At 50.5% G+C, this 18,560-nt stretch overlaps 1 protein-coding gene across 2 annotated transcripts in view; it reads left to right on the top strand.

Moving 5' to 3' along the window:
• EFR3B (EFR3 homolog B) overlaps positions 1-18,560 on the top strand; it is a 133,110-nt gene that overhangs the window by 89,042 nt on the left and 25,508 nt on the right. For both annotated transcript variants that reach the window (XM_084623863.1, XM_084623864.1), the window contains exons 6-10: positions 138-287; positions 5,183-5,317; positions 7,130-7,208; positions 12,343-12,478; positions 15,754-15,912. In XM_084623863.1, coding sequence (XP_084479989.1) covers positions 138-287; positions 5,183-5,317; positions 7,130-7,208; positions 12,343-12,478; positions 15,754-15,912 — 659 coding nt within the window. The remainder of the gene's footprint in view (positions 1-137; positions 288-5,182; positions 5,318-7,129; positions 7,209-12,342; positions 12,479-15,753; positions 15,913-18,560) is intronic.

The raw sequence follows: 18,560 nt of genomic DNA, 5'->3' as shown, positions 1-18,560 counted from the left end.
TCACACCTGTGGGATGGGTAATCCCCAGCAGTTTGGAGTCACGGGTTCAGACTTTCTAATGAATGGGTAGCACTGTGTCATCCGTGTGTTGGTCTTTTGTTTTTGTGTTTTTTGTTTATTTTAATCTTTTCCTTAAGGATTCGGACGTCTGGCATAAAAGGCCTTCAGGGGGTGGTGAGGAAGACGGTTAATGATGAACTCCAAGCGAACATCTGGGACCCGCAGCACATGGACAAAATCGTGCCTTCGCTGCTCTTCAACCTACAGCACGCAGAGGAGGCTGAGAGGTGGGAGTTTGCTTTTCCCTTCCTGGTAGGGGGCGTGGAGCTGCAGATAGCGTTTTTGGTGCTGCTTAGAATTCCCCAGTGCTAGAGTCTGGGTAGCAGCAAACTGTTGTTCTGTTCCCCGAGCAGCGAGGAAGGGTTTGAATTCCTGGAGGGCCCTCTGTCCTTGCTGGGTGAGAAATGGGTGGACCCGGCCTTGGGAGTCTGTCTGGTTTCAGTCGCAGTGTACACGTTGAAGCAGATCCTCAGCTGGCACAAATCGATGTCAACGGAGCTACGCTGGTTTGCAGCGTTGAGGAGCTGACCCATATTTCCTATTATTGCCACAAAAAAGGGATGGCTAAAACAACAAAACGATCTTCTCTTAAACTGCACCCCAACCCCCCGCATCAGGCTTTCTGCAGACATCATAAAGAGGTGTAAAAAAAAAAACAAACAATCCAGACATTTTTTTCCATTGCAGGTGACCTTTAAGTAGAACTGGGTGACATTTATTTTATTTTATTTTATTTATTTCTTGGCAAATGGTAAATTCAATGAAACATCCATTTTCCAGGGGACTAAAACGGTTTGCGAATTTGGGTCGAATCTGGTGGAAATAAAAAGAAGAAGAAAATATATATTCAAAAAGACAAAAAAAATGTCAACCATTTAGACACTATATATTTTGATTTTTCATTTTGAAACCATGATTTTGTTTTGAAATGTAGCTAGATTTGACAAAAAAACCCCAAAAAGGTTTTTAAACAACCAAAAAAACCCTTGAAAATGAAACAAAACAAAAAACTGGGGGGGGGGGGGGGAATCACTTTTGGTTGAAGGAATTGAAAAGTTTCTGCTGGAAACAAACCAATTTTCCGGATCAGTGATTCGCTGAGTGCCTTTCTCAAGTTCTGCAGCTAGCTAGCAGCAGAACCAGGAGCCCTGGTTCCCTGCCCTCTGCCTTGTAGCCTGCCACCAGCTCTCCGTTTTGTTTATATTCTCTCAAGCGCACGATATTTAATGGGCGTTAGAGTTTGGGGCCTTCGGAAGATTCCTTCAAATGAGGCAACTTGAGTTTTTGTTTGTGGTGTTTTCTCTCTGCGGGACTGAAATTGCCTGCTGGGAAAGTTCTTCATTATGATGATAGCGCTTAGAGGCCCTGTTGTGTTAGTTGCTGTACAGACGCCTGAAAGGAAGCACTCCCTTCCCTGAGCAGCTTGCAATCGAAAGAGACAAGACAAAGGCAGTGTTGTTATCCCCACTTTGCAGATGGGGAACATAGGCACAGAGAGATGAGGTGAAGGGTGTGGGGAAGCTTGAGGCAGAGTTAGGAATTGAACCCATCTCCTGAATCCTAATCAAGATCATTAGCCACCAGCTGTTCGACTCAGCTTGCTTTGCAGAGCTGTCAAGGTGAAAGTGCAGACCTGTGCATTCGCCAGATAAGTCTCAGCTTTTTCTCCGCTCTCTCTACAATTTTAGAGAGGAGTAATTGCCAAGACAGCGTGCCAGCTGTGACGGGAGATTAGGTAAAACCTCTCTCTCTCTCCCTTCCCCATCATATGCCTCAGGCATGTCCACCCCAGCCTGCTGGGTTTTCACAAGCAGACAGGGATTTTTAAGGGAAATTACTCAGGCAATAGATCCGCTTTCTTAAGATGCTTTTACAGACTGGCGAGAAAGGGACGTATGCATGAATTCTGCCTGGTTTATTTTGAAGGTTAGGAAAGATGCCTTCAAAAATCAAATGTTTGGGCTTAAAACTCCTTCATGGTGTTTGCATAAGCAAAAGGTCCAAGCGGAAGGCCAGATCCTGATGCCAGCATGTATCTGGAGTAACTTGTGAGTAGGCAGCAAGTTACCCTGGATTTGCACCGGCTGAAGCGAGGGCAGGTTCTGGCTCTGGGGGGGTCTGATTTTCGAAGGAGTGCACAAAATCCCATGTTTCATATTCAAATAGGCATTTATGGTGTGTAAAACACTGCAGTCTCCTGGCTTTGGGTGTCTACCACTGTCCTCGAGTGGTTGGCTCCCAGAAAGAATAAAGGAGCCTTTCTGGGTGTGCCTATAATGCGCACGAAGCCCGGGCTCTGATGCAGGTTGGCGCCCAAGTCTGACCACACACAAATCAGTTTTCAGAGTAACAGCCGTGTTAGTCTGTATTCGCAAAAAGAAAAGGAGTACTTGAATTGGTTAGTCTGTAAGGTGCCACAAGTACTCCTTCTTTTACACAAATCAGTGTGACTCGGGTCAGCAAGCACTGAGGGCCCAGGCCCTAGGACTCTGCTAGGGGGATGGGTCAGAGCCCAGGTCCTGCTGTGACAGATCCAAGCCCTCTCCTTGTGCGGTGTGGACACAGCTCAGGCTGCAGACCCGCAGTAAATGGTCAGCCCAGTGCAGGACGGATGCATTGGCAGGGCTGAGACACCCGGATCCAGCAATTGTAGTGCAGTGTGGACACTCAAGCCCAGGCTCGGAAACACCAGGTCCCACAGACCCAGGCTTAGTGTGCAGTATAGTGCTCCCATGAAAGGGGTTACCTGAAGTGGTTGAGACCTGTGTATTTGGATGGGGGTTCTAGCCTTGGCTCCCCAGGTGCATGTCTTAAGGTTTTGTAGTGACTGAGTGTGCAGCACGTGAACAGTCTCCTACGGATACACACTGCAGACCAAAGGTCCATCTCCTGCCCCATGGGTCAGAAGCACAGGGCTGGCTGGTAGCAGCGAGCTGGGTGCTTTGCTGCCTCCTTGTCCCTGACTCACTGTCTGGCTGCCTACGCGGGGGTCTGTGCAGCACCCGTCTGGCACTCGGGTGCCATGGCGACATGTTTTTCAAACATGATTCGTATGGAAACCGAGGCAGATCAGTGTGTGTTTTTCAGATTGTTCTCAAGGCGCTGGGGTCTCTCCTCACTCTGATCTGAGCTCCGCATTCAAGGGCCCATGGCTAAGGAAGCTCTGACCCCACTCGTCCTCATGGTCCCGTCCATCCTCCAGAGGTACTAATAAGATATATAGTATTGGAATTGGAAAAGGTTCAGAAAAGGGCAACAAAAATGATTAGGGGGCTGGAATAGTTTCCATATGAGGAGAGATTAATAAGACTGGGACTTTTCAGCTTGGAAAAGAGCTGACTAAGGCGGGATATGATAGAGATCTATAAAATCATGACTGGTGTTGAGTAAGTAAATAAGGAAGTGTTTGCTCTTTCTCATAACAGAAGAACTAGGGGTCACCAGATGAAATTAATAGGCAGCAGGTTTAAAACAAATAAAAGGAAGTATTTCTTCACAGAATGTACAGTCAACCTGTGGAACTCCTTGCCAGGGGATGTTGTGAAGGCCAAGACTATAACAGGGTTCAAAAAAGAATTAGATAAGTTCATGGAGGATAGGTCCATCAATGGCTATTAGCCAGGAAGGGCAGGGATGGTATCCCTAGCCTGTTTGCCAGAAGCTGAGAATGGTGAACATGGGATGGATCACTTCATGGTTACCTGTTCTGTTCATTCCCTCTGCGGCACCTGGCATTGGCCACTGTTGGAAGACAGGATACTTTGCTAGATGAACCTTTGGTCTGACCCAGTGTGGCCATTCTTAGGCACGTAGCTGCTGTGGGTGGTGATTTAGAAGGAGATGGTTTCTCAAGCAATCAGGGCCAGCCACCATCACAGCCAAGTCCTTGAGTTTGACGCTGTGCTTCCCGGGCAGGAGTGTGGTGGGGGGCTCCCAGTTGGTTTTTGTGTTTGAGTGGAGGCTGCTGGGGTCTGAGCCCACTGGAGCAGCCTCGGGGCTGGGGGGTTCACTACAAGGTATAATAAATAGCAGCGAGCTAGCCCAGAGGTCAGGAATGGCTGGTTAAGGATATCTGAGCACCTCACAATCTTCATTGTATTTACCCTCCCAGCACCCTGTGGGGTAGGGCAGTGCTGTGGTCCCCATGCCACAGAGACTACACGACTTGCCAGCATCGCACAGGGCGTCACCGGTAGACCAGAGAATTGATACCCGGGGTCCCAATTCTGAATCTAGCACTAACCGCTGTGCCATCCTACCTCTCAGAGTCAGCGTGGCCAGTTCAGAGTCTGATGGCACAGAGCGCAGTGTTCTGGCCAGCTGGAGATGGGACGGGGTTTGTGTGACAGCCTCTGTTTAGGTTCATCAGGAGCTTGGATCTTCGATTCCAATAACCCCAGCGTGTTACTCCCGGCTGAGTGTATAAAGCACAAATCGGTGGTTTTGGTGGGGAAGGGGAGAGTCGGAGCTCCCCCTTCTGGCCCATTGCAGAATAAACTAGGCACCTCTTAAACCCTGAATCAAATGCCCTCTTTTACTTGGAGCCCTAATTTGTCAGAACAGAGGAATTTCCCACTGTCTGCCTCCATTCCATGGTACATCTGAGCTGTGCCATGCTGGTAAATGTTAGGATCTGCGCGGGTGGGAGAGGTCCACGTGGGCGGAGTCCAATAGTCAGCATCCCTTCTGTTTATAGATCATCTCTCCTGTCAAAGGAGCCCAGACTGGTCAACAGGTTCACCGCACACAGGGAATCCCTTCGCTGAGCACTGAAATGCAGCCACCCTGGAGCAGAGCAGAGCACAGCAGTTCTATTCTGCATGGTGCAGTGGCATACTGCAAGGAGATGGGACGAGCCGCTAGTGTATCTGGCATGTAGGGAGGCAGTATGGCTCTCATTGTGGGCCCAGATTTCCAGTTCCAAAGGGCGGTTTTTATATTCTGGATGCTGGCGTCCTTCGCAGCGGAGGAGTGGCACCGCTGGGAGTGCAGCGTTGGAAAGAAAGCGAGAGCGTCGCGTTGTGGCACGGGAGAATGAGGGCGTGAAAATCGGTCTCCTTGATTGCTGCTGTACTGAGGGTTTGTACAGATGAGGCTTAATCTCTCTTTCCCTCTCTCTCAGCCGCTCTCCATCTCCCCTGCAAGCAACTGAAAAGGAGAAAGAGAGTCCCACTGAGCTGGCAGAAAGGTGCCTGCGGGAGTTACTGGGGCGAGCGGCTTATGGTAACATTAAGAACGCCATCAAACCTGTTCTCATGTAAGTCACTCGATCAGGTGATTGTCCCTCCACCCTGCCTGCATCTCTCTTGGGCTGGACACTCTGGCTGTCTGTGTTCTCGTTTCCTCATCCCCTTTTGTCCCAGAGGGGGACCCTTTTGTATTGTTGATAATAAGGAACACTAATATTGCCGTGAATTAGTGAGGCTTGGGTCTACACTACAGAGTTAGGTCGACATAAGGCAGGTTATGTTGACCTAACTATATCAGAGTCTACCCTACAGGGTTGCTCCCACCAATGTAAGTGCCCTACTACACCGATATCATAACTCCACCTCCAGGAGAGGCATAGGGCTCAGGTTGGTGTAATTAGGGTGAGGCAGTGTCTGTATAAACACTGTGTTCCTTACATCTGCTGTTGGCTGTCTTGTCAATTTCATGGCTCAGCTGGAGCTGTGAAATTGACCAGAAAGTTGGCTCCTGGCTCCCCAGCCCGGTTGCTGCCAGGTCTCTACTCCAAGCCAAGCTGCCACCCAGGCTCCTGGCTTGAGCTGCCACTGGGAACCCTGCTGCCCCCTGGGGTCCTGGCTCCTCGCTCCCCATGGGGAGTACGGCAGCTGACTGGACTCTGGGCGCAGACCTCCTCGCCGGAAGTGAGAAGCCCTGGGTTACTGTATCCCAGCTTCTGGCTGGGAGTGGAGGAGGTGAGAAGCCTGGGGGGCAGCTGGTGAGGAGCTGCATGGAGCTAAGAGCCCTGGCTCTCAGCCCCCCACACTGCCCTTCTTCAGTCGATAGAAGCGCTCCTGGTGAGGACATGCGCCACCGACAGAAGGAGGGTCATGTGGACATCAGCCACTGCAGTAGCTGTATATCGGCCTAACATAGGTCTACTTAAGATTGTAGGGTAGACATACCCTTAGTGTCGCTTTGTATGTAATGGAATCATAAGAACATCAGAACAGCCATACTAGGTCAGACCAGTGGTCCATCTAGCCCAGTATCCTGTCTCCAACAGTGGCCAATGCCAGGTGCTTCAGAGGGAATGAATGGAACAGGTAATCATCTAGTGATCAGATCTACTCAGCTGTGTGTCATAAACCTTAGACTGCTTATGGGCAGCGGAGATTCTCCTTTAGTTCAAGTAGCTGTGGGACCTGCGTTTCTGGATCAGGATGAGCTGAGTTCCATCTCTGCTGCTGCTTTGAAGTCAGTGGCTGCAGCCTGGAGCAGAATGGCAGCTCTGATGTCCCGGAGGCAGTGAATTTGTTCCAATACCTAGGGCATTGCACTTTTTCAAGTGCTGTGTACGTGTTTGGTAATCTCCTCCTCCCAACAACTACTTCCCCTAGTGGGCAGGTAACTAGTATCAGCCCCAGTTTGGTGAGGAGGGAAACTGAGGCACAGAAAAGCTGAATGATTTGCCCATGGTTACAGAGGGACTGAATGGCAGAGCTGGGATAAAGACCTAGGAGTTCCTGGGTCCCCGTCCCAGCCATACAGAAGCAAAGTCAGTGAGCACAGTTGTGGACTAACCCCTGAAAGTGAGCAACTCCTGGGCCTGGGAGGGAATTGCAGAAAAAGGCAGACAAATTAGCTCTTTACAGGGTTTGAGCTTTAGCTGGCAGTTTGCAATTCTACGTCGGCTCCCCCTTCCCGATCTTTGCTCTTCCGCCTCCTCTCACTCCCTGCTCTGACTGCTTCTGTGTCACCTGCCTCCCACGCTGTTTATTTGCTGTTTTCTCTGAGCAAAGGGAAAAGATGCCTTTGCTTGTCGTACCAGCAAGTCTACAAGCCTCTGTAATCGTTAAACGAACTCTTCTCTCTCTCTTTTTTTTTTTTCCTTTCCCTGAAGCCATCTAGACAACCACTCGCTCTGGGAGCCAAAGACGTTTGCTATTCGTTGCTTTAAGATCATCATGTACTCCATTCAGGTGAGCCGCTGGAGAGATGGCGTTTTGTGTCATTTCAGTCCTGTAATGAATTGTGAGTGCATGCCCCATTGCTCTCTGCTAGGAGGAATCTGAACTGCACAACTTGTGTGTCAGTGGCCCGGTGCTGCTAACTGTGGTGAAGGCCGGTGCTTTTTGAAGAGAAGGATCTAGCTTCTGTCCCTGTTGTCGCTGTGAAAGTCTGAGTAGCCACTGCATGCAGTGCTCTGGCAATGATGGGCAGATTTGTTGCACTCTATATAAGACCCTGTGGGTAATTCCCTGGAATCAATCTGTATGTGTCAACACAGAGATTTGCTATCAGATGGTTCTTTGCAAATTACATCAACATATAAATACTGATACCTTGCCCTTACACGGTACCTTGCAAAGATGGGGAGGTTGTTACCACCATGTTACAGATGGGGAAATTGAGGCACGGAGGGTAAGTGACTTGCCCAAGGCCATACAGAACTCCTGATTCACAGTCTTGTGCTCTAACCGCTAGATCATACTACTTCCATGATTTACCTGTGGCACTAGTGACTGATCCTAAACCCGTTATTCAGTCAGTGAGAGTTTGCCTGAGTCGGGACTGCAGGATTGGGGAATGCACTGAATCCTTGTCGTCTTGTTGCTGCCTTTGTCCTTCCCTTTCCTCATTCATTAGACACACTCGCAGCCCGGTGCAGCAAATAATGAGAAACCCTCGCTGTGCTGGGTGTCAGGATCCTGCCCTGCACTCTGGAGAAGGACAGAGAAGGCCTATCATGAGGCTGGAGCTCCCAGGAGGAATTCAGGCTGACGCAGCCAGAACTCCTGGGGTGCTCATGCTGGAGTGGGAGTGCAGAGTCCCAGCTGTGCTAGCCGGATCAGGCAACAGGACCATGGCCGTGCCCTCTTCAGGGAGCTGCTGCATGTGAAGTGGCTAGCAGGGACTATGCTTCCTAATGGGATTCTGGCCAACCCCTGGCAATCCACTCCTGGAGCCCGTCCTTGTGTACCCACTTGGGGCTAGCCAGAATTTGGCCTCGAGATCTCCTGTCTTGGACAGCCAGGTCTTTGCAGATACAAGAAGTAATGCCTTAGGCTAGGGGGTCCCATCCACAATTGCTATATCAGGGGACCTCTGTTACCTAGGCAGAGGAGAAAACGATACAGGTCAAATTCTGCGCTCAGTCACTCCCACGGAGCCCCAGTGGCTTAGCAAGATGTTGCCTGGAGATAAGCGAGGGGAGAATTTGACCCTCGTGTGTAGGATACTGGAAAGATATTGAAACAAACTGTGAAATAATCAGTCAGCCTCTGGAGGAGAATAGGGTTAGCAGGAATGGCCAGCATGGCTTTGTCAGGAATAAATCACGGCAAACCCACTGAATTTCCCTCTTTGGCAGGGTCACTGGCCTAGTCACTGGGCGGGAAGCTTTCGACATAGATTCATAGATATTTAGGTCAGAAGGGACCATTATGATCATCTAGTCTGACCTCCTGCACAACGCAGGCCACAGAATTTCACCTACCACTCCTACAAAAAAAACCTCACACCTGTATCTGTGCTATTGAAGTCCTCAAATCGTAGTTTAAAGACTTCGAGGAGCAGAGAATCCTCCAGCAAGTGACCCGTGGCCCATGCTACAGAGGAAGGCGAAAAACCTCCAGGGCCTCTTCCAATCTGCCCTGGAGGAAAATTCCTTCCCGACCCCAAATATGGCGATCAGCTAAACCCTGAGCATATGGGCAAGATTCATCAGCCAGATACTACAGAAAATACTTTCCTGGGTAACTTGGATCTCACCCCATCTAATAGCCCATCACAGGCCATTGGGCCTATTTACCATGAATATTTAATTACCAAAACCATGTTATCCCATCATACCATCTCCTCCATAAACTTATCGAGTTTAATCTTAAAGCCAGATAGATCTTTTGCCCCCAATGCTTCCCTTGGGAGGCTATTCCAAAACTTCACTATACCTTGATTTCAGTGAGGCTTTTGACACAGTCCCATGTGACATTCTCATAAGTAAACTAGGGAAATGTGGGTTTGATGAAGTTACTATAAGGTGGATTCACAACTGGTTGAAAGACTGGAGTAGTTGTCACTGGTTTGCTGTGAAACTGGGAAGATGTATCCAGTACGGCCCTACGGGGGGTATCCTGGCTCCAGGGCTATTCAGTCTTTTCATTAATGGCTTGGAAAATGGAATGGAGAGTATTCAGATGCCATCACGCTGGGAGGGGTTGCCAGCACTTTGCAGACGGGATTAGCATTCAAAACCCCCTTGACAAACTGGAGAATTGGTCTGAAATCCAAGAGATGAAATTCAATAAAGACAAGTGCAGCGTACTTCACTTAGGAGGGAACTATCAAAAGCACAACTACAAAATGGGGAATAACTGGCTAGGGGGTCGTACTGCTGAGAAGGATCTGGGGCTTATAATGGGTCACAAATTGAATACGAGTCACCAGTGTGATGCAGTTGCGAAAAAGGCTAATATCATTTGGGGTGTATTGACGGGAGCGTCGTATGTGAGACATGGGAGGTAACTGTCTCGCTCTGCTTGGTGCTGCTGAACTACTGCGGTGGGAGCACTGTGTCCAGTTCTGGGTGCCACCGGTTAGGAAAGACGTGGACAAATTCGAGAGAGTTCAGAGGAGAGCAACAAAAAGGACCTGTGATCAAAGGACCTGTGAGGAAAGGTTACAAACACTGGCCATGTTTAGTTTTGAGAAAAGAAGCCTGTCAGGGGACCTGATAAGTCTTCGAATATGTTAAGAGCCATTATAAGGAGGATAATTATCAATTGTTCTCCATGTCCTCAGACAGCTTTATCTGCAGCAAGGTTTAGGTTAGATATTAAGTGAAAACTTTTGAGCTCTCAGGGGAGTTCAGCTCTGGAACGGGCTTCCAAGGGAGGTTGTGGAATCCCTGTCATTGGAGGTTTTTAACAGATTGGCCAAACACCTGTCAGGGATGGTCCAGGTTTACTTGGTTCTTCCACAGTGCAGGGGGCTGGACTTGACAACTTTTTGAGGTCCCTTCCAGCCTGACGTTTCTATGATTCTATGACTCTGGGCTTTATCTTTTTCCCCTTCTTGCTCTGAAGCCCTCCCCTTTCAGGTGACGTTGTTGGATTGAGTTAGGCCCCAGATTTAGGTTTTGTTAGAAAACAGGATTCTAGAAATTCTGAGGTAATTAGAAATGTTTCCATGATCTCTTTGTTTGAATCCCAATGAAAATATATTTCTGTCTGGATTGTCATCTTGCTTCCCTTCTTTGTTGTCACTTAGCCCATTTACTTTTCACCCATCGCATTGGTTATTTATCCTTTTTCCACTCTGCACAGCTGGGTAAACGGAGAGGAAGGACAGCTTGGTGGTTAGGGCATTAGCTGCGGAGACCAGGTTTCAATTCCCAGCTCAGCCACTGACTTCCTGTGGGACCACGTACAAGTCACTTAGCCTCCCTGTTCCTCAGTGTCCCATCCTTACAATGGTGATTGTAGCACTGTCCTGCCTCACAGTGATGTTGTCAGGATAAGTCTTTTGCTACTACAGTGATAGGGTACCAAAGATGTCAGTGTCACTTTCGTTTCTCGTTAATTTTGATTTATGGCTCTCTCCTGACAGCTCAGCCCTGCTGTCCTTGGGGAATGCTTACATTAGGAAAGGCACCTGTTTTCATTGCATGTTTTATCTTGTAAACTGCACGATGCCCATTATCTTTAGATTAGGTTTTATAAAATCAATTTTTTTTACAAAACCTAAATGCTGGGCGTAAGTAACTCACTAGGGTCCGTTTGAAGGATACACAATCAATACATTCTCCCTTCATAAATACCTGGGGTTAATCACTTATTGGACCAACTCCTGTTGGTGAGAGGGACAAGCTTTTGAGCCACACAGAGCTCTTCTTTAGGTCTGGGAGAGGTACTCAGAGCGTCACAGCGAAATACAAGATTGAATGGATAGTTTAGCATAAATAGTAAGCACATATTATAAGGGACCAATGCTAAGCTATTTGACCTTGTATTTATCTGTGACGCTCTCAGTACCTCTTCCAGGCCTGAACAAGAGCTCTGTGTGGCTCAAAAGTTTCTCTCTCACCAACAGAAGTTGGTCCACTAAAAGATATATGACCTCTCCCACTTCATCTCTTTCATATCCCGGGACTGACCCGGTTACAACACCCATGCATACAGGATTAATCATGACAGTGGCTTTTATACATATGTAAACCCTGTAAATCATTTCCCCTATATGAACATCTCCAGACTAAAGTTCCATGCACTAGACTTTTGTAAGTATGTTTCCATTCTGCACGTACATTTCTATTTGGTAGCTTGAAAAGACCTGTTAAGGCATCAGGTGTATTCCTGGGACAGTGAAGGTTGTTCCCTCCATGGTATATTTCCCTGTGCCTCTTTCCATAAATAGACTGGTGCAGTCTGTGTGAGCGCATCTTCTACTGGCTGGACCCAGCCTCTTACTTTCCCTTCGTTAAGGGTGGTCCCCTTGAGATCGAGTGGCAGAGACCAGTGCTTTTGGTGCTGAAGGTTCCTGATTCTGTCCTTCCAGGGGACCTGTCATACCTGCATGTCTGTGGCCGTGCTAATGTGAGCATGAAACGAGCCGCTGAGCTCTCCGAGCCAAGGTAGTGGGTGCCATTAGGAGTGACACATTTATCACTCACAGGTGTTAAATTGATCTCAGCACTTGTGGGATTGGCCACAGAATTCTTCCTCAACTCACCTTCCTGCTGCCATCTCCCTGGCGTCAGTGGGATTACACAGGCCGCAGGCAGGCACAGAATTTGGCCTGGTATGGAAGATTCCACACACACAGGTCAATAGTTCAGTGCTGCGTACGTCCATTTTTAATGGCCACCATTGTGCGGTCAGGAAAGGCTCTGTGCAGAAGTGACCCCGCACTCCGCTGCCTTCCTTGCAGAGGTGGTGCTGCTATGGGAAAGCAGGCTGGATTCTGCCCTCGCATGGGTGTCATCCGCCAGGTGCTGACTGTCAGGCCTTCCTTTCTTGCGCTGGTGTCCGAGGCAGGAATTGCCCCCAAACCGCTAAGGTCGGCCCGGCTCAGCAGCCGTCTATCAGCGTGGCTCACTCTCTGCTTTCCTTCCAGCCTCAGCATTCCCACTTGGTGATCCAGCAACTCCTGGGACACCTGGATGCCAACAGCAAGAGTGCAGCCACGGTGCGGGCTGGGATCGTGGAGGTCCTGTCGGAGGCAGCTGTCATCGCAGCCTCAGGATCAGTGGGTAAGGAAGGGACCCAGTCCAGTGAGCCTCCGATCATGGCCGGAGGGCACTCCCATGGCTTTCCCCGTCCCTCCAGCGGCTGAGCCTGCATCTGCCTCTCCAGGCTGGAGCTCCCGGCCGGGCTGGAGTGATTCCCTTCAGGCTGGGGCCTGCAGCAGTAACTGATCTGAGAGGCACGGTGGGAGCTGGGTTCTCAGGAGCCAGAAATGGCCGCTCCAGGAGCCATGGCGAAAGCTTGGCCCAGTGCAGGCTGCTGCACTGTAGCAACTGGAAGCATTTGTCAGTTTCCTTTCGAGACCCATTAGACGGGACGGGGCATTGCAGAAGTGCCAGCAGTTACCCAGCACATCGAGATGCCAGCTGGGGATAAAACCCCTACGCAACTGGGAAGGAAATGAGGCAGGCAGACAGACAGACACTGGGCTGATGGATTGTTGGTGCCCGCAGTACTGTGCCAACAGGGAATGGTTCAGCCTGGCTCGGTGCTTCCCTTTGCACTGCCAGCAGCTGGCACCATGGGCACCAGGTCAGAGAGCAGGAAGTGTCCGAGCTTCGGGGGAAGAACGGTTTGATTTAGGTTTGTTCCGACTCCCGGCTGGAAAGATCTGAGAGCGGCAGGTAGTGCGTTTGGAGAGGCGGACTCCCCGGCAAGGCTTTTACACCTGAGGCCTGCTCCTGCTCCCACCTCTGGCAGCAGCCGAGTGGGACGAGGGAGGTGCCCCTTATGTTGCCTGAGCCCAGCTGGCCTTAGGCGCTGGTGGATTGGCTGGTTCTACGGGGTGAGCTGAGCACACGCAGCCTGGGATTATGGGCTTTAAGGGAGAGCTGCTGGCATTTGGACAGCACATCCACCTGTGGATTCCCTTGTGCTCAGCACTCCTGCTTCGAGCTGTAGAATTGCAGAATCCGGGCTGGGGGGGGTTCCTGCTGCTTAGACCCGGGAGTCCTGGGCTCGGTACCCCTTGCACTCCTGGCCTCCTGACGCACAGTGTGACATAAACGCAGATGACTTAGTTCTGTCCATTAATCAGACGCTCTTAAATCCTGGATTCCCTGGGGCTGTGGGCTTCCCATCTCTGAGCTTCAGTGTCTCAGGCACATCAGGCCAGGGAGCGTTGGCTAGTGCCTGTTGCAGGGGACTGGGAGTTGAGCTCCTCGGCTCAGTTTCTGGCACTGTCTCACCGTGTGACCTAAGGTCGGCAAAAAGCAGCTAATGAGACTGGGTCAGTAGAACAAGGAGATGAGCGGGCAGGTTGTTAGAGATGGTGGTTCACATCAGGATTGTACTGGGCTTTGTTTTTCCATACATTTCCTTCCCCCCCCCCGCATCTTTTCTGTGTCTTTCTTTCTTGTATTTATATTCCTTACAAGTATGTGGTCACATGTATTCAGGCCAGAGGTGCATCAGAAACACACAGACCCTTGGAGAAACCAGGTAGGTGTTGGCATTATAGGAGCACATCAGGATCTCTTTGTGCTAGGCGCTTCACCAACACGCAGTGAGAGATGGTTTCAGCCCCAAAGAGCCAGCAATCAAAATAGATGAGACAGAAAGGATGGGAGGGGAAACTGAGGCATGGAGCAGTGAAGTGAGTTGCCCAGGATGACACAGCAGGTAGAGGGCAGAGCTGGGAACAGAGTCCTGAGTCCCAGCATGCTCTGCACCTTGAAGCCTGGACAACTCTATGCGACGGAGTGCATCTCCATAGCAAAACTGCCGTGTTCTCTTCTGTAGGCAGCGTAGCTGGAGTCGTGTCAGTCCCAGGATATTAGAGAGACGATGACCTGTAGAAGAGCTCAGGGTGGCTCAAAAGCTTGTCTCTCCGCAACAGAAATTGGTCCAATAAAAGAGGTCACCTCTCCTGCCTTGTCTCTCTCGTGTTCTAGTCTGTTTGTTTCATCTGTTCTCGCTAGGATCTCACATCCCCGTGGTATCTAACCCCCTCCCGGTCATGCGTTCAGCAGCATGACTGCGCAGCTCTCTTGCTGTTTGTTCTCCTGTCCTCTCCCCACAGGCAGACGTGATTGCAGGGAGTGGCTTGCTTTGTTAGGGTTGTAGGGGATTTGGGGGTTTTCAACACACGCATTTCTCTGTATTTGTGTTAGGGAGAGCGAGTCAAAGAAATGCGCCTTGCAGTCGGAGCAGAAGCAAGGGAGGTTTGTGATGGTCTTTAGCTTCTGGGGGAGTTCCCTGGAGCACTGCGGTGTTATGTGGGGAGCCCCTAACTGCTGTAACCCTGTGCAGATGGCATCAGACCATTGTAGCGACCTTGCCAAGCCATGCTGGCCAGGGCTTTCCAAAGCGCTCGGTGTAGTCCTAGGTCTGTTCCCTGAAAAGTCAGTGATCATACTCCCCTTTGATGGGAGCAGAGTTAGGTGAAGGCTCAGCCTGTTTGAAAACCTGACCCACTCCCTCCCTCGTGGCCTTGCCTACATCAGAGCTTTGTCCAGATCGCTGTTACCCCCAGTCTCCGTGGTGGCAATGGAGGGAGCGCTGCTTGGGGCTGTTGGCTTTCTCCATCATTTGGCTCATCTGACATGATCAGGATGGTCAAAGGTGGCAGCAGCCGGGGTCCCGTCTGGCCAAGCACCGCCCACTGTGGGAGTTGAACCAGTGGTTGCAATTGTGGGATGTGTCGGGGTGGGGACTTATGTCCCAGTCATAAAGACCCCAGGGGCCAAACTCCCCGTTGAGTTGAGTTGGGTTTAACAAGGGCTTTACTTCAGATTGCTAACAAATCACTAGCACCGTTTGGTCCCATCTGTGCTGGCAAACCCCAGACTGTGCTCTCGGAAATGATCCTCGGATGTGGGATCTTTGCTAGTGTAGATGTGAGAGGTAATGTGTGAGGTTCATACTGGTGGGAGGGTTGAGTTTGTGGCACTGTCCACTCTGGCCCTGTGTCTCTGTTGGGGGTCTGAAGAGCAAGGACCATAAGCCTGGGATGTCCTCTTCTTTGTCAGGTTGCATCCTAGTGTGACCAGCCCCCTCTCGCTTACAGTGGGGCTGCATGTCCCAGTAGGAGTAGCAGGGTTGGCTGAATGGGAGCAATGTGGTGTAGCGGCTAGACCGCTGGCCTGGGTCTCAGGAGATCTTGGTTCAATTCCGGCTCGGCCCTTGGCCTGCTGGGTGACTTTGGGCAAGTCCCTGCCTCTCTTTTTGCCTCAGTTTCCTCATCTGTAAATTGGGGGTAATGAGACTGACCTTTAAGCACTGTAAGAGCTCGGTGGTGGTATTGCTCAATGCCTCTGCCTGCCCTCTCCGCCCTGCTCAGGACCGACTGTGCTGGAAGTGTTCAACACTCTGCTGCGGCAGCTCCGCCTGAGCATCGACTACGAGCTGACAGGCAGCTATGACTGTGCTGTCATCAGTACCAAGATCATCAAGGAGCATGAAGAGAGGATGTTCCAAGAGGCCGTTATCAAGACCACAGGTATGCAGGTCGCGCGCTGTGGGGGCATCGCGTCCTCCATTGGCTGGAGGGGCCTGCTCTGCTAACAAGGACGTGTTCAGATAAGGGCGGAGTCGTTTGCTGCTGCTGTCGGTCGGGCTGGACGGGGGTGATCTGATGGTTGTGAAAACCAGACCCATAAAACAGGAAACTATCCAAATCACATATCATGCCGAGGAGCAAAATCGGCTAGTCAAGGAGGAGCCAGCCCCACAGTTCTAGTTACAGGGCAGGTCTGCCGGGATCTAATTGACCGATGTTCCCACATCCTGAGTAAGATTCTTTCTAACACGAGGGAACACCAGGGAAGTGTACATCCAGCCTGACTTGTGAGTCTGCATTGAAACCCACAGACTCGGCTTGGGGTCAGGCCCTAGAGACAAAGGGGGAAGTGCAGCAGTGGCGTTGGGAAAAGGTTCAGGGAAAGTGACATCTGAGCCGATAATGGAATGATCATTGTTTATCCCTAAATGCGTGACCTCACACTTCTCACTATTAAATTTCATCCTATTCCTATTATTCCAGTTGACAAGGTCATCCAGATCCTCCTGTAGGATCTCCCGGTCCTTCTCTAAATTGGCAATACCTCCCAGCTTTGTGTCATCCGCAAACTTTATTGTCACGCTCCCACTTTTTGTGCCGAGGTCAGTAATAAAAGGATTAAATAAGATTGGTCCCAAAACTGATCCTTGAGGATCTCCACTGGTAACCTCCCTCCAGCCTGACAGTTCACCTTTCAGTAGGACCCGCTGTAGTCTCCCTGATAACCAATTCCTTATCCACCTTTCAATGTTTATATTGATCCCCATCTTTTCCAATTTAACTAATAATTCCCCATGTGGCACGGTATCAAATGCCTTACTGAAATCTAGGTAAATTAGATCCACTGCGTTTCCTTTGTCTAAAAAATCTGTTACTTTCTCAAAGCAGGAGATCAGGTTGCTTTGGCACGGTCTACCTTTTGTAAAACCATGTTGTATTTTGTCCCATTTACCATTGACTTCAATGTCCTTAACTACTTTCTCCTTCAAAATTTTTTCCAAGACCTTGCATAACAACTCGGTTTTCCCAATCAGCTCAGTGGAAAACACAAACTCGGGAGCTTCTTGGAATTGTCACCCACTTCTTTATCCTGCCATTTATTTCACTTATGTCTCATTTGTAAATTTCCCAGAGGGGTGAATTGGCTTCCTATAGGAAACCGATACTTTGGCAGAAGTTTGGATCCAGTTTAGATCATAAGTGGCTGTGACTTGGATGGATCTGTCATCTGGGTTCCCATTTGTCCACATCACAGACTCACATCCTGATGGGAGGGGTGCATGGTCAGGAGGGGCTGAAAATCAGGACCGAGGTGCAGAGCAAACAAATGATTGAAAAGCTGTTGTCCTTAGCTTGGTGGTACAGATGAATTGAGGAACAGCAAAAACAATGAGCAGTGCTTGTGGCACCTTAGAGACTAACAAATGTATTTGAGCACAAGCTTTCGTGGGCTAACACTTGTCTAGCAATGACAAAGAAATACCAGCGGAGGGCAGTATCCACCCAAGAATGCCCAAACACAGCCTCATCTCCGAGGCTGAACACAGGGAACTGCAAAGAGATTCTGGCTATAGGCGGAGATTTCCGTTTGCCCTTGTGAGATTTGGGAGCAGTGTAAGAGGTAGTGGGCATGAGCTAACTACGAGGTACCAGCCTCCCTGCAGTTCTAATTTGTGCCGCAGCCTTTACACTGCTGGAATAGGATCGTTTTGTCTCCAGGTGCCCAGGTGGAGAGGCAGGATGCTGCTGATCCAGGCCTGCCCGTCAGAGGAGCCTCTAGTCTGAGCAGTGAATCAGAGGCGCAGCAGCAGGGGTAGCCCATTGCCGGCTTGGCTTGGCTGTCTGCCTTCTGCCTGAGGAGTCCTTGTTCTTGGTGGATCTGAGCTCTGTTCACCCTACCCCTCCCTCAAGGAGGGGCGTGAGTGTAGGGCAGGGACATGAGGGGAGACGGAGAAATCCGAGCGAGGAAGCTGCTGCAGGCCACTGCCTAAGCTCCTCAGGACTTTTGTTCTCTCCGCTGGGAATGGCACTGCAGCCAGCCTGCCTGCTGCTTAGCCCTGGCAGGCCGGCTGTAGCCAAGCCCTGCCGGGGCGGATTCTCCACTCACAGCTCTGAGCAAACCCAGTGGTGCGGTCCCAGGGGGAGGAGGAGAGGGAACGGCCCTGGCTGGGCAGGTTCTGGCCCTCCCTACGCCGGGACGTACTTACCCCTGACCTGGTGACCCTGTGTGCTGCTAAGCCCGGGGCTGAGAGGAGCAGGATATGCCGGAGCATACTGCTCTGAAGGCCACTTCTGCTGCCTGTGTGGTGCTGATTAAGGTGGGTCTTTCCCCCGCTTTTGGCTTTCTGAGGGGCTAAAGGGTCCTGCTTGACGCCTGTCAAGACCAAACGCTAATCGCCTGAGCTGTGTGCTGGTGATGACTTACCCAACCTCTGCTACTGCCCATGAATGCCGGTGGGCCACCCAGCTGATCCCGCTCGCGGCAATCCGAGGAGGAAGCCCCCTTGGTGCTCTTCCTGAGGTTCAGCCTGGGGGCTCTCTCTGGCCAGGCGTGTCGTGGGGTAGGTAAACGGACGTGCAGGGCTCAG

The sequence above is a fragment of the Lepidochelys olivacea genome, assembly GCF_965140295.1.
Source record: "Lepidochelys olivacea isolate rLepOli2 genome assembly, chromosome: 3".
Classification (NCBI taxonomy): domain Eukaryota; kingdom Metazoa; phylum Chordata; order Testudines; family Cheloniidae; genus Lepidochelys; species Lepidochelys olivacea.
This window is presented reverse-complemented; position numbering and strand designations above follow the sequence as displayed.